Here is an 18,683-nt window from a genome sequence, read left to right as displayed (position 1 = left end):
GGCCTTCGGGCCCCCTTCTTGTATAGACTGATTTAATCTGTAATCAAGTAAAGAGGAAATTTCTGCGTCAGCTCTGTTTGTTGTGTGTATGAGACGAGGATGGTCTGTGCCGCGGTTCTTCTGTGTCTTGGCTTGAACAAGGGCTCGTGCCCAGGTCCCAGCCTCAAACGGCGCGGGTCAGGGCTAGTGCCTGGGGAGATCCACGTGTCGAGACTGGCCAGGCCGGGAGTGCGGTGACCGAGGGTTATGGATGACCCGATTGTGGGCCTTTGCCGATTCCCCCCCGGAGTTCGCCACGCCCCGGGGCACGGCTCAGTTCTGGGCCCCGTTTGGCGATTTTAGCCGGCCCGGGCCACCGAGGGCAGGGTCGAGCACGAGCATGCTAATTCAAGCCAAGATTCTTCAAAAGGAAACGATGGCACAGACACAGTCCTCAAGAAATCGAAAATGCTTTTATTGAGATACGGAAGAGAAAAAAGGTAAGTATATGCATGTGGTAGCCCCCGGCCAACCCTGCACGCCCAGGGGGGTGCGGGGTTGGCCCGAGCCCGAGGCATGACACCCGACCCCCACTAGGGGTAGAAGCGACGAAGGTGTTCGATGTTCCACGGGTTAGGCAGCTCTGTGCCGTCGCCCGTGGCCAGCCGAACGGAGCCCGGCCGGGGGACGCCGATCACTCGATACGGACCCTCCCACATTGGTGAGAGCTTGCTCAGTCCAGCACGCGTTTGGACGCGGCGTAGGACGAGGTCGTCGACGCAGAGTGATCGGGCCCGGACGTGGCGCTGATGGTAGCGCCGCAGGCTCTGCTGGTAGCGCGCGGCTCGGAGGGCCGCGCGCCGCCTTCGCTCTTCCAAATAGTCGAGGTCATCTCGGCAAAGCTGATCTTGATCAGCCTCGCAATACATGGTGACCCGAGGGGACCTCAGGGTGAGCTCAGATGGGAGGACCGCCTCCGCGCCGTAGACGAGGAAGAAAGGCGTTTCCCCGGTTGCTCGGCTTGGCGTGGTTCGGTTCGCCCAGAGCACCGCTGGCAGCTCCTCGATCCACGAGTCGCCGTGCTTCTTGAGGATGTTGAAGGTCTTGGTTTTGAGGCCCTTGAGGATTTCCGCGTTGGTGCGCTCCACTTGGCCATTGCTTCTGGGGTGGGCGGGGGAGGCGAAGTAGAGCTTGATGCCTATCTCTTCGCAGTAGTCACCGAAGAGCTCACTAGTGAACTGGGTGCCGTTATCCGTAATGATACGGTTAGGCACCCCAAACCGAGCAGTGATGCCCCTAATGAATTTAAGCGCGGAGTGCTTATCGATCTTGATGACTGGATAAGCCTCGGGCCACTTAGTGAACTTGTCGACAGCGACATACAGATACTCGAACCCGCCCGGGGCCCGCCTGAATGGACCCAGGATATCGAGCCCCCAGACAGCAAACGACCACGAAAGAGGTATGGTCTGCAGGGCCTGGGCCGGCTGATGGGTTTGCCTGGCGTGGAACTGGCACGCCCTGCACCGCCGGACCAGGTCGACCGCATCGTTGAGAGCCGTCGGCCAATAGAAACCCTGGTGAAAGGCCTTGCCAACCAAGGTGCGTGAGGCGGAGTGGGCTCCGCACTCGCCTTCATGGACATCAGCGAGAAGCTCGACGCCTTGTTCCCGAGGAATGCACTTCAGGAGGACTCCGTTAGCCGCGCGCCGATAGAGGGTCCCTTCCACCAGCACGTAGCGCTTGGAGATGCGCCGGACGCGTTCACTCCCTTCGCGGTCCTCGGGTAGAGTCTTATCTGCGAGGTACGCCTGGATCTCAGTGATCCAAGCAATCAATCTAGGGGAGCTGGGAGCGCTCCCCTCGGGTCCCAAGGCCTGGACTCCGACGGGCCTCGGGGGCCGTTCAGGCGCGTTCGTCTCCCCTAGGGGGTCGGGTCGCGCCGACGGCTGGGCGAGCCTTTCTTCAAAGGCGTCCGGTGGGGTCTGGGCTCGCGAGGAAGCGAGCCTTGAGAGTTCGTCGGCGACCGCGTTATCCCGTCTGGGCACGTGCCGAAGTTCTATCCCGTCGAAGTGGCGCTCCATACGCCGCACCTGGCGCACGTAAGCGTCCATCTGCGGGTCAGAGCACCGGTACTCCTTACAGACCTGGTTAACGACCAACTGGGAGTCGCCTAACACCAGGAGGCGGCGGATCCCTAGTCCAGCTGCCACTCTGAGTCCCGCAAGGAGTCCCTCGTACTCCGCCATATTGTTGGTCGCCCGAAAGTCGAGGCGGACCAGGTATCTGAGGACGTCTCCGCTCGGCGAGGTCAACGTGACCCCCGCACCGGCGCCCTAAAGAGACAGGGAGCCGTCGAACTGCATCACCCAGTAGGCGGTGTGACGCAGCTGCGAGGGGCCCGAGCTAGCCTCGAGGGCGGAGACGGGCTCGGGAGCTGGGGTCCACTCCGCCACAAAGTCGGCGAGGGCCTGGCTCTTGATCGCGTGGCGTGGTTCAAAGCGCAAATCGAATTCAGAGAGTTCGATTGCCCATTTCACCACCCGTCCAGTACCCTCTCGGTTATGCAAGATTTGGCCGAGGGGGTAAGACGTAACCACCGTGACCCGATGCGCCTGGAAATAATGGCGCAACTTCCTCGAAGCCATCAGAATAGCGTAAAGCATCTTCTGGGCCTGAGGGTATCGGGTCTTGGCGTCCCGGAGGGCCTCACTAACAAAGTAGACGGGCCGCTGCACCTTTCGGCGGGACCGATCCTCTTCGCCAGGGGCCGCATCTCCAGGGCGCTCTTCGTCCGAGAGGCCACGCGGGGCGCACTCGGCTTCTGTGCCGACGACCTCGGGGTCAGAGGGCGACAGGCGCGGCCTTCCCGCAGTGGCCCCGGGGCCATCCTAGGGGTCGGGGGCGCCTGGCACCATCGGACAAGCAGGCGGAGGGCCAGCTCCGGCCGTCGGGGGCCTTGGGCCACCGTTCGGCTCGGGGGCCTCTCCTCCCTCCTCTCTCCCGGGTCAAGTCGACGCAGGGTGGGGATGCGCGGAGTGAGGGTTGTCCTCGTCGCGCTCCACGACCAACGCCGTGCTGACCACCTGCGGGGTTGCCGCCAGGTAGAGTAGCAACGGCTCATCTGGCTCCGGGGCGACCAGGACTGGGGGAGAACTGAGGTACGCCTTCAACTGAGTGAAGGCCCGCTCAGCCTCCTCCATCCAGGTAAACGGCCCGGAGCGTTTGAGGAGCTTAAACAGGGGCAGTGCCTTCTCTCCCAGCCTCGATATGAACCGACTTAGGGCGGCCATGCAGCCGGTGATGCACTGCACATCCCTAAGCTTGCTGGGGGGCGCATCCGCTCTATAGCTCGTATCTTCTCGGGGTTGGCCTCGATGCCTCGGGCAGAGACCAAGAACCCGAGAAGCTTGCCCGCAGGCACACCGAACACACACTTATCGGGGTTCAGCTTTATGCGGGCGGAGCGGAGACTTTCGAAAGTTTCCGCTAGATCCGAGAGTAAGGTCTCTTGGTTGCGCGTCTTCACAACCAAGTCATCAACATAGGCCTCAACATTGCGTCCTATCTGGCTACCTAAAGAAATTCGAGTAGTACGTTGAAAAGTAGGACCTGCATTCTTTAACCCGAAGGGCATTGTGGTGTAACAATAAGTTCCTATGGGAGTAATGAATGCAGTTTTTTCCTCATCCTCCCTAGCCATGCGAATCTGATGATAACCAGAGTATGCATCTAGAAAACACAAAAGGTCGCACCCCGCGGTGGAGTCGACAATCTGATCTATGCGTGGCAGGGGGTAAGGGTCCTTAGGACATGCCTTGTTAAGGTCGGTGTAGTCGATGCACATCCGAAGCTTGCCGTTCGCCTTGGGAACGACGACCGGGTTCGCCAGCCACTCCGGATGGATGACCTCACGGATGAATCCGGCCTCCAGAAGTCGCGCCACCTCCTCGCGGATGAAGGCTTGACGTTCCGGGGCCTGTCGCCGCACTTTCTGCCGGACCGGCCTTGCGCCCGGCCGCACGGCGAGACGGTGCTCAATCAGCCAAACTTTTGACCGCGCGGCAGTCCGCGAGGTCGTGGAGGGAGGTGTTGTGCACGGTACACCACTTGCCGGTTGGGCGCTCCCTGCTGGGAGCGCCGGCCTCCTTCTTTTTGTCGCTCGCAGGCCTCCCCTTTCGGGGGGCCCGCGAAGCGCCCTCGACGGCGAGGACGTGACCCTCGTCGTCGGAACGGGCCGGCCCCTTCTTCCTCCTCCTGTCCCGCCGCCCTGACCGAGCGGCGGACCCGGGGGCGGCCGGAGCTGCCACACCAGAACCGGAGGAGTTCCAGGTCCAGGCCTCCTCCTTGCGAGCCACACGGTCCGCGAGCTCAAAAAGCTGCGCGGTGGTCTGGGGCTCCTTGGAGGCGATCTTCTCGAGCATGCGGTTGTGCCGCACGCCCCCCCTGAACGCGTAGATCACCGCGTGTGCGGGGATGCACGGTATGGTGTTGCGGACTTGACAGAACCGCTGAATGTACGAGCGAAGAGACTCATCGTCCCTTCGCTGTACCGCATGCAAGTCCGCTTCTTCGCCTGGGCGCGAATATATGCCCTGGAAGTTCGTGGTGAACTGCTAGCACAAATCCTCCCAAGAGTGGACCGACGCGGGTGGCAAGTTCATTAGCCAACCCCACGCCTGACCCTTCAGGGCCATGGGGAAGAAATTCGCCATGACCCTGTCGTCATCCCCGGCGGCCTCGATCCCGGTCGTGTAGATCTGGAGAAACTCGGCGGGGTTGACGCTTCCGTCGTATTTTTCGGTGATGGTGGGCCGGAACCTTGGGGGCCAACGGACGTTCCGAAGGCTCGCCACAAAGGCTCGACAGCCGGCACCGCCAACCGGGGACACGGGGGGCCGGCCCCCGTGCCCGGACCGAAGTGGTGCTCCGAACGAGGAAGCGCCCTCCGTTGCGTGGGCGGCGCGACGAGTGTCGCGCCGGCGCTCGATGTCGAGGCAGGCATCCGGCCCCCCACGCACATCTCCTTGGGTCGGAGGCGTTGACGAGGGAATGGCGGACGAACGGCGGGTAACGGCCGCCGCTTGCCGCGCCCTCCGCCTCGACGACATGGAGCCGGCGGCGGCAGCGCCAGAGGTCTCGGTGGCGGAGGACCGCCCGCCGGCGCCTAGGCGCTGCTGCGCCGTCATGACCAAGTCGGCCACATCATCCAGCCAACGTCGGGCTGGAGTCTCTGGATCGGGGACGACGGGCGGGTGACGCAGGAGCGCGCCCGCAGCCTGGAGCGCGCCCTGGGGCGTGCCGCCATCGCCGTAGACGAGGCGGCGACGCGCCCCGTCTCGCCGTCCTCCCCCGTCGCCCGCGGGCGGCGAAGTCGCGGATCCTCCGGCCTCCCCGAGCGCCTCCCCCCGCCCAAGATTTCGGCGAGAGGGGGACGGTAGGGTGCGAGCCCGACGGCGCGGGTTCTGCTCCCCGTCGTCACCGCTAGCGTTCGGAGAGAGCCTGTGCGCCACTGCCCGCTCGGCCATTGGGCTGAGCGGGAGAAGCTTGGCGCACACGAAAGAGGACGAGGGCTTCAAAAGACACGCGCGCCCCCTACCTGGCGCGCCAGATGACGGAGCGTGGGGCTCCTCACCGGGAGACCGCGCAGGCCCTCCTTTGCCGGTTCGGCCGGGGGCGCTAAGTGAGGTTCTTCGCCCTCGATCTGAGGAACGTCAGCGAGAAAAGAAATGCGCAAGACACGGGCGACGTAGACAGGTTCGGGCCGCTGAGAAGCGTAACACCCTACTCCTGTGTTCTGGTGGATCTGTGTGTGAAGGAATCCAGAGGGCGGAGAGCGAGAGAGAGTTCAGGCTCTAGGAACCATTCGCCAGAGTCCCAACTCCCCCTCCTTTCTTTTCCCCCCTCTTCTTTTCTTAGGCCTGGGCCTCCTTTTTATCTGGTCAGGGGTCACCACATGGGCCTCTAGCTGCCTAAGAAGGGAAACATGCTTTTTACAATCAGGGCTAATCTACAGCCGGAAATGACTTCTAAAAAGCAGAGCGCACGCCTCCTGCCCCGCTCGCCCGCTTTTCCCGGTGGACGCCCATTTCAACCTTCATTTAATGGCCAGCGACTTCCTTGCCATACTTGCGCTGAAGCCTGGAACGAATCTGACCGGGACTGACATACCAACTCCTGGAGTTGGCACGCCGGCTCCGGCTAGGGACGAGAGCCAGGAAGCTCTCATCATTCCGACGGGATGGGGCGAGGCGTGTGACAGGCCGCCTGTTGCCACCTAACCCGCGATCTGACCGGTCTGTGACCGGTCACTCACCGCGACCGGTCACGGACCGGATAAGCGTGCGCTGCGCCGCATTAAATGCGGCGTGGCGCGCTCGTCCAACCTGCTATAAATGCGGTTAGGTGAGCCCGCTGTGCTCACCTAACCCACACACGTGGCGCCAAAACCACAGGGGGTCGGGCGCCCCAGCCCTCGGGGCCGAAACGGGAGCGGCCCGACCCCTCGGGGAGACAGAGGGAGGGGTGGCCACGTCACCTTCGGGCCCGACCCCCCCGAGGGGGTCAGGCCACGTGGGTGACCGCGGCTACCCAAGCCTCTAGTCACGATACCCCCGGCCCCATGTCACCGACAGAGTCAAAGTGGATTTTTTTTCCGAATTTAAATCTCCAACCCCTCGTATGGGTCACTAGCCTCCCTCCATCATCTCTAACGCCGGCGAATGGTGGTGCAATCTGTTTGCATCTCCAGACTGACAGGGTTATAATTCTTGGCGCTACCGAAAGTTAGAAATGAATGCAATTTTATTGCCGGTCTAACCGCCAGTAAAACTTTTACTGATGATTAGCCGACAAGGTATTTGAATTTCCTCTTTAGGCTTGGCGGTTATTTCTTGATGGTTGTGAAAGTTCAAGTGCCATTGATTTGGTTTTGATGATTAATAACAAATCCAATTATGTGAGACTAATATTTTTATAAACATTTGTTTGCCTAGTCTCATGTGGATATGAAAGTGGAGTGTTGGTGGACCTAAATCACAAGGATGAAATGCATGGAGATCAAGCTATATGTATCAATCTTTCTCTTCATGTACATATTGATATGTTCGTATATAATATTTCCACGTGATTGGCATATGCATGTGAGACTAATGTTTTGTTTGAGTATTATCTCTTATTTAATCTATTTACATTGAGAACGTGGAGATGATGAAGGTATGTTTTTATTTTAATATCTATATTTGAGAAATGCCTTCTATTCTTGTATAGGATAAGCTCTCAATGTTTAATATCTTGTTATGCATACTCTTGCTTCACACAAATATTTTGTATGCATACATTTAGGGGGAGCAAATCCTATACTTTAGTTATGCATGTAATCGATCCAAGTTATTCACCTTCATTTAATTGGGATCTTTATATTTGAGTATATGACACTTGTGGTGTTGATTAATACTCATCATTTATTCATATACTTTTATACATGCGATTGGTTGGTCAACATGTGAAGGTTGACAACCGGATCATTGGGACTAATAATTTTATTGAGTTGAATGAAAGAAATAGGTCCAAAGGATTACAAAGGTGTTGATGTTCAAGTGATATCATTACACTTAACAATACCAAGAGTGACAAAGTGAAGATATTGAAGATGTGTGATACGAAGTGGCTATTATGGCAAGACGGTGAAGGGCAAGCGATGCTCGGTCTCGATGGACCATGCGACGGTGAAGGGCAAGTAAGGGGCTTGGCGCCGAAGAACCAAATCCGGTGGTGAAGGGCGAGTGACGGCTTTATCATGATGGACCGTGCGAGACCATTTGAAGCTACAAGTAACCGCATCAATCGTTTGAAGAATATATGGTGAAATGGTATCGGCATTGGCGTCCCTCAAGACAATGAAAGAAAGATGAAAAAAAGGCATTCCTAATGGTATAATTATCTTCTTATTTACATTTGAGTCTAGGAATGCCGTACTATTAAGAGGGATGCAACGTCGAGGTGTTTGTGTATGTCTTGGTGCTCAAAGTGACCTATCATAGTGCTACCTTGAGAGAAACCCAAGATTTAACCTATCATTTGAGTGGTTTTAGACCTTGTTTTTGGTTGAGTTGGGTAGTCCTCTGAGTGAGCTTTCCATAGAGTCCAAGTTCATAAAAAACAGACTCCCGAGCGAAAAGTTATCCGAGCGAAAAGTTATAGTCGTTTTACTCTGTGCTTTTTGGAAAATCCGAAAAATTACCGGAAACTCCGAAAATTTTCGGACATTCCGAAAATGGCTGCGAATCTGAGATTTGCTTCTATAAGTTTTCGGACTTGTCCAAAAATGCTTTTCGGAAACTCCGAAAATTACAGTCTTGGCCTCCAACAGCTAGTTTTTAAGGGGCTCGGGTATATAAACTCCTCCACCCCTCCTTTGAGTGGCTGCTGCTCTTGGGGAGTATTAGACACATTCAAAGCCAAATAGCCATCCCCATTTCTCTACCTTTGTGGTGCCTCTTTGTGAGGGGGATTTGAGAAGGGGGGAGAGTTGGATTGAGAGAGTGAAGAATTGAGAGCTAGTGAGCTTCACTCCATCCTTTGTGGTGCCTCTTTGTGAGAGGGATTTGAGAAGGGGAAAGAGTTGGATTGAGTGATTGAGAAGTTGAGAGCTAGTGAGCTTCACTCCATACTTTGAGCACTCGAGTTCATAGCAAGCAAATCTTCGATTGTGTTTGTTACTCTTGGGGACTAAGATCTACTAGACGGCTAGGCGTCGCCGGTGAGCACCCAAGGTTGTGGTGTGCCACGGAAAGTTTGTGAAGGCTTCAATTTCGCCTCCGCAAGGGAAGAAATCAAGAGTGAAACCGAGGAGTGCATTTGTGCAACCTCGTGAGGAAAAGGTTGAAATAGGCCCGGCCCTTGTGGCTCCTCAACGGAGACGTAGGATCCGTGGATCCGAACTTCGGGAAACAAATCACGCGTCTCCTCTCTTGGTTTGCCCATTTGTGCATTCTCTCATATTGTGCTTGAGCTTGTTTTTACCTAATCTACTTGCATGCTTAATTGATTTAGTTGGTGACCTTATATCTTGTTTAGATACCTTATTTGTCACCTTTTTTATTCATATACATTTTGTTTATTTGAGCTACAATTTCATAGCTAGTAGTGTTTTCTTCCATTATCCGCCGAACTTTTCGGTTGAGACCGGAACTTCCAATCTCATATCGGAAGTTACTATTTGAACCGAAAGTTCTCATCATTCTAATATGCTATGAAGTTGTGATAATTTTTAGGAACGCCTATTCACCCCTCTCTAGGCGACATTAAGGTACTTTCAGGTTGGTCAATAAGATGGATACTGTATAAAATATTGGCGATTATAATTCTATTATTGACGGTTTCTAGCTAAAATTCCTGATTCTTGTAGTGTCGCCACTGGTGCTTCGTACGTCTTGCTCAACGAAGCAATATGTAAGCTCGCCACGAGGAGGCCGAGCAGCGGCCATGGCGGAGGAAGACCAAATCTCATGGGCTGTCTTTGAGCTGAAGACATCCTGAATTGATAATGTAACAATGTACTAACCATACTTTAAAAGATAATGATATAATTAATACACAACTAATGAAAGTGTAAATACACATAGATTGTAGAGATAAAAATTCACCAGGGAGAATTCATGCATGAACCAGCTGCCAGTGAAACCTCCTCAAAAATCATATCAGCACAAGCAAAGTAACAAGAGGCAGCAATGTTGGATCTAAATATTTCATCTTCTCTATTATATATTATTAAAAAACAATAGCGCTTCTGCCTCAAATTTATGTCCATTTCTGCACGCAGCAGGGTTCGGAGTTTAAAACTCCGACTTCCCATTTGGGTCACTAGTAAACATTAGGCCATCAAAGTGGAGGAGGAGAGGAGGAGGAGGTGGAGCGCCGATGACCTCTTCCGGCCAACCGGTGAGGCCAGGCAATAGCTTGATGGGAGGCGGTGGGGCAGGAAGCGGTGGAGCGCGTCGTGGCATCGAATCGTCGGGAAGGAGAAGAAAGGAAAAGAAAGAGGGGGTTAGGATTAGGGGAGCGTGCATAAATCTTAAAGCAATTTAATGATCTAACAATTATAAGATTTAGATGGTTTTTTTAAGACATTCCCTTAAAAAAATAAAAACCGAAGATTTAGATGGTTTTTTTTTAAGACAGTCCCTTTAAAAAAAAGGTGTGACCAGCTGAGGGAAGAGAAAGTCATTGTCGACCGGAAAATAAACTGCTTGTGTTCTTGTGTGTTGTCGACCTTGGTACGGCTGCGTTCTGGCAAGGCACATCATGAAGCTCAGCGGGGTGGGTCGGAGATCAAAATTTCCGACCCTATTAGGGTCTCTACTGGCCGTTGGATCAAGTTATGTGACTCAGATTGAGTAGATCAGCTGCTCAAAGCGTACTCAACGAATCGCAATTGGGCCGAGTGGTAATTCGATGTTTCTGTTATTAACAGGGGGTCGGCGTTTAAAACTCCGACCACCCTTTGCGATTTATATGTAGTACGTTACACTGTCTTCTTCTTTTCTTGCGTGCTTGCTTTAGCCTAATATTCAGCTGAACGAAATCCTGAAAACCAACTAGCGTTTTAAGCTGGTATCTTTGAGCCAGTTTATATCGAAGTACGTTACACTGTTATTTTCGAAGCTGCTGATAGCCTTCGTATATGGTTGCATGTAAGATGACAGGTGTTTTACTGAAACTCTGCATATCGTCAGTGAAAAGATTAAGCAAGCAGCAAAAGATGAGAGTGAAGAGTGTTGTTTGCATGTTTCATGCGGAAGTGTATAAGTAACACACAATCACGCTGCGGCAGTGTTGTAAGGTGTAGAGAATATATAAATATAGTCTTGTTTAATCCCATGGGCCTTGTGCCCTTGTCTTCTTTGAGTAATTTGAGCACGAACTGAATCGAATTGTAACACTGTATACTACGCACTTTCTTTACCTATTATAAAAATTCAAGGTGTTTTTTGCCAAGGATTTTAGTACGTCACTGCGAGATCGTGTCGGACACAGTTATCGTAAACTTCCGACGTTCCCGTTTCATTCCGTTTTTTTCATCTGTTGAAATCGCTCGCATCGGATGCAAGAATCATGGAGCTAAGGAGACAACCCGGCTGCTCACGAAGATACAATAAAGCGGCGAGCCCACAGGCCCCAGCCCACAACCGCACGGCCCCACCAGGTGATAAGCGACTTTATTTTTGAGTTTTTCCCGTCCTCCCTTTTCCTCTCGTAACACCTTGATCGCTCGGTTGTGCACGTGGCTGATGGCCCAGCGAGATTCAACGGAGAGGTGGATCAATCTACTCATTTATCCTTCCTCGATCCATTATGCCTTGAGTTGTGTTTGTATGCTCGGTGTAGATATCATACTTCTGCAGACCTGGCTACCAGTTTCAGCTCATATTGAATTCAGGAAGTGGTGCATATCTCTACTATTATAAAAATTGAATATGTTTTTGTCTGTATTCTGTTCGCTTTTGGAAATACTGATCCGTGTTTGAGACGGATTTTAAGTTCGTTTGCTTTTAAAAATAAGGACCCGTGCTTAAGTCGGATCTTTTAAAAATACAAAAGGAGTCGTATAAGAAATATCTTTAAAAACACGCATGCTAACTTGAGATAAATGCCGGATTCCTAATTGCAGCTCATGGTTTTCTAACAAAAAAATATCCAAGTGAATTCCCACAATAAATTTCACATTAGCTAAACCGTATAACAATAATAAGATTTAAATAGTATTCACCTGTTGCGCAACAGAGCATCTTTTCTAGTAAAAATTAATATATAAAGGTGTTAATACACACGTAGATAGTAGAGACAATTCACAGGGAGAATTAATTGAGTATTGGCCTGCCAGATCAACCAGCTCAGAAACCACACAGCAGAAGCATAATAAGGTAGGCAGAAATGTGTATAATTTGATCTAAATATTTCATCTATATATAATAATTCACAGAAGCAAAATGTTGCCAACAGAACAATGCTGCTGCCTGCTGGTTTGCTGTGAGCTCAGTATAGTACCATTTAGGACAAGGAATAAAAGAACAGCAAAGGTTATCAACTTCCCAAAGAGTGATGACCTGTTTTGAGAAAATCTCTTTCCTGAACTTTCTTGTATTGGACATATTTCTATTGAATAAACATCATTTGGTGATCATTGTTACTTGATCACAACAAATTCAGTGACTTTTGTTACTGATGAGTCTGAAGAATCACTGTTAGCATTTTACTCGCCCTTCTGCTTCCTGGTTCGCCTCTTGGGGCCTGATGAGCTTGTACACCTTCCGACAAACTTGAGAACCTCGTCGATGAGCACCACCGGGAGTGCAACAAGCAACACCAGCAGCCACTCGTTCAAGCTGAGCGGCACGATGCCAAACACTTGCGCGAGGAACGGCACGTAGAGGATCAAGAAATGGAGCCCGAACGACACTGACATGGCGAGGAGCAGCCATGGGTTTACCCAAGGAGGCATCCTCAGGAGGCTAGTGTCTTCGGAGAGGGCGTTGAGTGAGTTGAACATCTCAATCGCCACCAGGACAGACAGCGAGAGCGTTGTCGCCTTCACTTTGCCACCATGGAAGTACTCGCATGGATTGTCATCGAAGGTGAAAGTCCTAGCTCCAGCAGTGAAAGGCGTAACTGTGAAGTTGTTCCAGGTAGAGCACTGGCCCCAGTTTGAGAGCTGAGAGTAGCTGACAAGGGTGTGACCATCTCCGGTGAGGTCAATGCCCATGAAAGATCCATGTGTGTACCATATGACAAAGATGCCGACCGTGGCAATCCCCACATAAAGGCCAATGACCTGCGAATAAGGTATAGCTCATGAGAAATCATCTCAAAATGTAAGGCCAAGGAGATGAATCATTTTTGTCATAAATGATAGAAGATCAGAAAGATCATTTACCAGGTAACGGAACAAAATCCAGGGAGTAATCAGTGAGTCATCACTCTTTCTAGGCGGTTTCTTCATGATGTCTTTATCAGGTGGATTGAAACCTAATGCAGTTGCAGGAGGACCGTCGGTGACAAGGTTTACCCATAGAAGTTGAACCGGTATCAACCCCTCAGGAATACCCAGAGCAGAAGTTAGGAAAATTGACGCAACTTCACCAATGTTTGAGGAAATCATGTATCTGCAGCAGTGAAGAAAGACAGCTAGAATCCTCAGAACAGACAAAAAAACACGATAACTTGCACAACTATGAGGTGCAAATGTAGATGAAACAATGTTTTACTGCAGCATTAGTCTGTTTGTTTCTGCCAAAATAGAAGTGACAAAAGCAAGTGTTGAAGCAAAAAGTGAGAACAACAACAAAAACAGGCTCTGAGATCACTAACCTGATGAAAGCTTTCATGTTGTTGTAAATAGACCTTCCTTCACCAACTGCCGCAACAATGGTACTAAAATTGTCATCAGCAAGAACCATGTCAGAGGCCTCTTTTGCAACCTGAACAAAAGAAAAATAAGTGAGATACCAATTCAAATTATGTCACAGATATCAGTACTTTTGGGACAATAAAAGACCTATAAATTCATGTTATCTCTAACCAATGTTGTTCAAATTAACTCAGAACAGTATAGATGATTAGCTGAAATATTGGCAGACAAGTACAAAGGGCTAACAACCAAAAAAGGACTGAAAGGGAAATGTCATGAAAATTTTAAGGCCTGTATATTTCTGCACAGGAAATTAAAGAAAGAAAGCACTGGCTGAAAACAACCTATGGTGCTGAAATAAGTACATACCTCAGTGCCTGTAATACCCATTGCTACTCCAATGTCAGCCAGCTTTAGCGCAGGGGCGTCATTAACTCCATCTCCAGTCATAGCAACAACTTCACCATCTTCTTTGAGCAGTCTCACAATCTCTTGTTTGTGCCTAGGCTCTGCCCTAGAGAACAGTAGGCCACCTTTCCTTCGCAGCAGTGTCTTCTTGTCCTCAAGTGCCATGAACTCCTTTCCTGTAAGACTCTTTAAGGTAATGTCCTCGTCATGTGAAAACACACCAATTTCACGGCATATTGCTTCAGCAGTTTCTTTGTTGTCTCCTGTTATCACCATAACACGGATGCCTGCAGCTCTGCAATCTTCAATAGCATCAAAAACCTCTTCCCTTGGAGGATCCTGTCATATTTAAAACATCAATGAGAAAGATACATTAATACTGTAAGAAGATAGGTTGCCAAGAAAAGAAAATTACACAAGATGATCATTGATCTTAAATACTGGTCCCCAGCAAATCACTTTCTGTATAATTGATGACTGTACTTGTTTGGATTAGCTTATCCTAGCTATACAGAATTCATGCTTAGCCTTTTCTGTTATCTCCTAGTCAAGTATATCTTATTTAGACCTTATATGCCTTGAAGTCCATAACCGTGCTTACTATGCATATTTTGTTGAACCAAGAAGAAACAGGAATTTTCCTTGATTGGAGTTAAAAAAAAAAGGAAACAATCTGGTTGAAAACATATCATGAGAAGCATCATCTTACCCTTAGGCCAGCAAGACCAGTGAATATCAAATTGGTCTCAATTGCTGCATAATTGACTGGATCCAGCAAAAGCTTGTGAGCGGGGTGGTTTTCACCATCGTAACTTGCAAATTCTGCTAGATCCTCTTTGTATGCAAAACCAAGGCAGCGCAGAGCTTTAATTGACATTTCATGGAGGTTTTCCAAAATAGCTTTCCTTGATTTTTCATCTAACGGCACAACTGAACCATCCTGCAGTTGAATGTGGCTACTCCTCTCCAGCAAGTTTTCAACAGCTCCCTGTTATTAAGAACACAAAATCAGGCACTAATGACAACGCCAACCACTGGAACATACTAAAAAGATGCAGTGAACAATACATGTCCAGCAGATCAGTAAGAGATGACTATATAGCAAGAAATAAAGAATTAACACCTTCACAAGTAGAGCATTCCTTCCTGATTTGGACTTAACAATTACTCCCATTGATTTCCTTGTACGGTCAAACTCAAGAGTAGCAATCCTCTTGGCAACATTGCTCCACCATTGGCAGCAGCCTGTTAGCAAACAATTTCATAATCAGCTCAGTGCGTGATTAGAAGAATATCCTAATTAAGAAGCACGTAGTTGAAACTGATAGGTAATACTAAGCTAAGCCGAAAAGGCATTTCTAGCTTACCTAATGTTTCAGATGGATCCAAGGACAATCCGTTCATTCCTTCAGGTATTCCCATTTTCTCAACCAAGACCTAGAAGAAACCAATAAAGAAAAGTTATATCAGAGCTTTACAACAGAATGTTTCCAAACATCAAGCAGCATTATCTGAATTAGAACCAACACATGCCAGAACGTTACTTTCAGTAGGCAATGTTCCTAGACTGCTCAAATCATGATTGAAAAATGTGCAACTAGTGGATTAACAAACTATGCACCATATTCTTGGACCAAAAACTGGAGCATTTTAACAGAATGAGAATATCATACAGTTTATCGATTCTCACCTTTAAAGCTGCCTCTGTCGGCATTCCAGTTGCAGTATACTGATGTGAAGAATGTGCCACACTGGCATCATTGCACACAGCAGAAATCTTTGCGATCGTCTGAAGGTTTGCATCCATCCTCCCTGCAGGCCAATCGTGAATTCTACCATCCCGGGGATCATATGTCGTCCCATCGACCTTGAAGCTCCTGACCTTCCCTTCAGCATCTCCGATCGCCACAAGTTTCGCCACGGACATCTGGTTCGTTGTCAGCGTCCCGGTCTTGTCAGAGCAAATCACGGTGGTGCATCCCAAGGTCTCCACACTTGGAAGCTTCCTGACAAGAGCATTCTTGGCGGCCATCTTCCTTGTACCAAGTGCAAGGCACGTGGTGATCACGGCAGGAAGTCCTTCCGGTATGGCAGCGACAGCGAGCGCCACAGCGATCTCGAAGTAGTATGTGCACTTCTCGAAAGAGAAGCGGATGTTCCTCGGCATCCACCCATCGAGCTCAAACGTCAAGAAGTACTTGACATTGATGAGCCACACCAAAGCGCAAATGAGGCCGATGATCTTGGTGAGCGCCTCGCCGAATTCGTTGAGCTTCTTCTTGAGCGGGGTGTCGTCGTCCTCCTGCGCGGCCTCGTGGATCTGCGCGTGGATTTTGCCGATCTCAGTGGCCATCCCAGTGTGCACGACGAGGCAGATTGCGCTGCCATTGACGACGGTGGTGCCGGCGAAGACCATACACTCCTTGGCCTGGATGTCGGCGTCGTCGTGGGGCACTTGGTGCGCGGTCTTGTTGACGGAGGCGGTCTCGCCGGTGAGGGAGCCCTGCTCGACGCGGAGCGTGGAGGTGACGAGGCGGAGGACGCGCATGTCGGCGGGGACCTTGTCACCGACGCGGAGCTGGACGATGTCGCCCGGGACGAGGTCCCGCGCGGGGAGGCTGGGTAGCCAGTCGCCGTCGCGGAGGACGGCGGCGTGGTCGGACTGGATCTCGCGGAGCGCCTCGAGCGCCTTCTCGGCGTTGGTCTCCTGCCAGACACCCACGGCGGCGTTGACGACGAGGATGAGGAAGATGACGAGCGGCTCGACGAAGGCGGAGAGCGTGACGGCGCCGGCGGAGGAGGAGAGCGCGAGCGCGAAGGAGACGGCGGCGGCGGCGAGGAGGATGCGGACGAGCGTGTCGTCGAACTGCTGCGCGACGAGCTGCAGCAGCGTGGGTCCCGGGTGCTCGGCGAGCTCGTTGGGGCCATGCGCCCGCAGCCGTGCCGCCGCCTCCCGCGACGACAAGCCCCGCGACGCCGAGACCCCCAGCCGCGCCTCGCACTCCTCCACGCCCCGCGCCCACGCCGGGAACACCTCCACCTCGACGCCCTTCTCCGGCGGCGGCGGCGCGTCCTGCCCGGCCTCGCCCATCGTGATCACCACCACCACCACCTCACCTCAAACAACAATGCGGGGGGAAGAATTCCCAGTCCACGACGCGATCGATCTGCGCGTCGGCGAGAAGAAAAACCAAACTGAATCGGGGACCTCGCCCTCGCCGCCGCGGCGTCTTTATAAATACTAACTAACAAATAAAAATATCCCGAGAAATCCTCGGGCGAAGAGACGCGATCTCTTCTTCCTCCACTCCACACGCGCGCGCGTGCGACGTCGGGACTCCCAAAATCACAACCAATCTCTCCCTCTCGCGCCGCCGCCGCGCAAGACAGAGACACAGCCCAGAGTCCTCCCCTCCTCCTCCTCCTCCACCACCGCCAATGCCGGCCGGAGTCGGGGAAGAAGGATCGAGAGTGGTGTGGGTGTGGGTGGTTGCGGTGGGGGCTACGAGTGGTGGTGGTGGGCAGGTGTGAACGGCATGCGGGGCTCTTGTGCTACTAGTAGTATTTGCAGGGGAGGGGAGGGCGGTGCAGCAAATGAAATCTGCAATGCGGTGTGTGAGAGGGAGAGAGTTGAAAAGAGGGAAGGTGACGCAGTGGCGACGGGAGGAAGGTGGCACGAAGCTTCGCGAGGCGGCTGCAATTACAAAAAAAGAAAAAAGGAAAAATGTCTCGGTGACTCGGTGATGCGGCAACACTCAACCGCTCGCTGGATCGCTGCGGTTCGATTTCGATGCGTTGCGTTGTGTTGCCTCCGGTGAGGTGTCGTCGCCACGGGGCAGCAGCAACCAACAGCGTTCAGAGCAGCCAGCACCGTTGGTTTCGCATCCTTCTCAGCTCCTACCAGGGTTTCCCAAAACCGCCTGGGGCCGAGGCTACCGCGCCCCAGCGGTAGACACGATTACCACGGTAACCGTGAAATCATACAAAACCGTGTAAAATTTATCAAACATTTAAATTATTTTTTAAATTTATTTGAATCTAAGAAGGTTACCACGTATTTATATTACTGTACTCCGCGGTAAGCCCGGTAACCGCGCGGTTACCAGCGGTAACGTAAACCTCGCTCCTATCTCTTTGTTGACCTTAATTTAAACTGTTAAACATTACTTTTCCAAAATAAATTTATAAAAATTTACTTAAAAACATCATATTAATTTTTTTAAGCTTATACTTAATTAATATACTATAATAACTATCATGTTTTACATTCAGAATAGATAAATTTTTAGTGTGTACGAAGAAACACAGAAAAACCGCCTCACGATATTCTCATTTCGTTGGATCCAAATGGGTGAAATCTAGATAAATCTTATAAAAAACTAAAATTTTAGTTTCATTTTTTTAGACTTGGTCGAAAAACCGAGCAATTTATGATCGTGACATGGTTCGAAATGCCGGACCGGTAAAAATTGTTAACACTGTACAGCAGCCAAGTGGCACGCACGCACCTATACCTATCTGATGTGCTAGGTGAAGGCGAGTAGAGTTGGAGGACTACGGAATTGAGGAACGAAAAAGGCAGTGATTTTGCTTTGGTTTGGGTTTGCTTTTTCTATGATTTGTCCACTCTTTTCCACTCCAATGGAATCATATCATACTACTTCCATGACCATCCATTCATTCATTCATGCAGCTCCCTGGATTGTTTTTTTTTTGGTTGGCGTCTTTTCCACGCGCAGTTTGTGCTTGTACACCAAGATTGAACGATTTATTTTCCTCTTCTGTTTTGCATATATCAATAGAGGTTCATGGATATTCTGCTAATTAACCCATACAATTTGTCTGTATCAAGAAAGGCAAACGGTAGGAAATAGTAAACACGTGTAAA

The 18,683-nt window shown here is 51.0% G+C and overlaps 1 protein-coding gene across 1 annotated transcript; it reads right to left on the bottom strand.

The window, feature by feature from the left end:
- Positions 1 to 11,916: 11,916 nt before the first annotated feature.
- On the bottom strand, positions 11,917 to 17,400 carry LOC4337647 (calcium-transporting ATPase 4, endoplasmic reticulum-type). Its single transcript, XM_015784287.3, has 8 exons — positions 15,486 to 17,400; positions 15,163 to 15,232; positions 14,919 to 15,040; positions 14,505 to 14,783; positions 13,757 to 14,134; positions 13,348 to 13,457; positions 12,914 to 13,142; positions 11,917 to 12,811 (listed from the first exon to the last, which is right to left on the bottom strand). The coding sequence occupies exons 1-8, from the start codon at positions 16,884 to 16,886 to the stop codon at positions 12,233 to 12,235; spliced, it is 3,168 nt and encodes a 1,055-aa protein (XP_015639773.1). The 5' UTR covers positions 16,887 to 17,400; the 3' UTR covers positions 11,917 to 12,232.
- Positions 17,401 to 18,683: the final 1,283 nt, after the last annotated feature.

The sequence above is a fragment of the Oryza sativa genome, chromosome 5 (genome assembly GCF_034140825.1).
Source record: "Oryza sativa Japonica Group chromosome 5, ASM3414082v1".
NCBI lineage: Eukaryota > Viridiplantae > Streptophyta > Magnoliopsida > Poales > Poaceae > Oryza > Oryza sativa.
Note: the sequence above shows the minus strand (reverse complement) of the source record. Positions and strands in the feature narration are given on the sequence as shown.

What these genes read in the sequence shown, in the direction of transcription:
- LOC4337647 (XM_015784287.3), bottom strand. Translation starts at nt 16,886, where the DNA reads ATGGGCGAGGCCGGGCAGGACGCGCCGCCGCCGCCGGAGAAGGGCGTC. An exon ending in GGATCCATCTGAAACATTAG is followed by an intron (nt 15,041 to 15,162) that starts GTAAGCTAGAAA and finishes GTTTGCTAACAG; the next exon opens with GCTGCTGCCAATGGTGGAGC. An exon ending in TGGGTATTACAGGCACTGAG is followed by an intron (nt 13,458 to 13,756) that starts GTATGTACTTAT and finishes TCTTTTGTTCAG; the next exon opens with GTTGCAAAAGAGGCCTCTGA.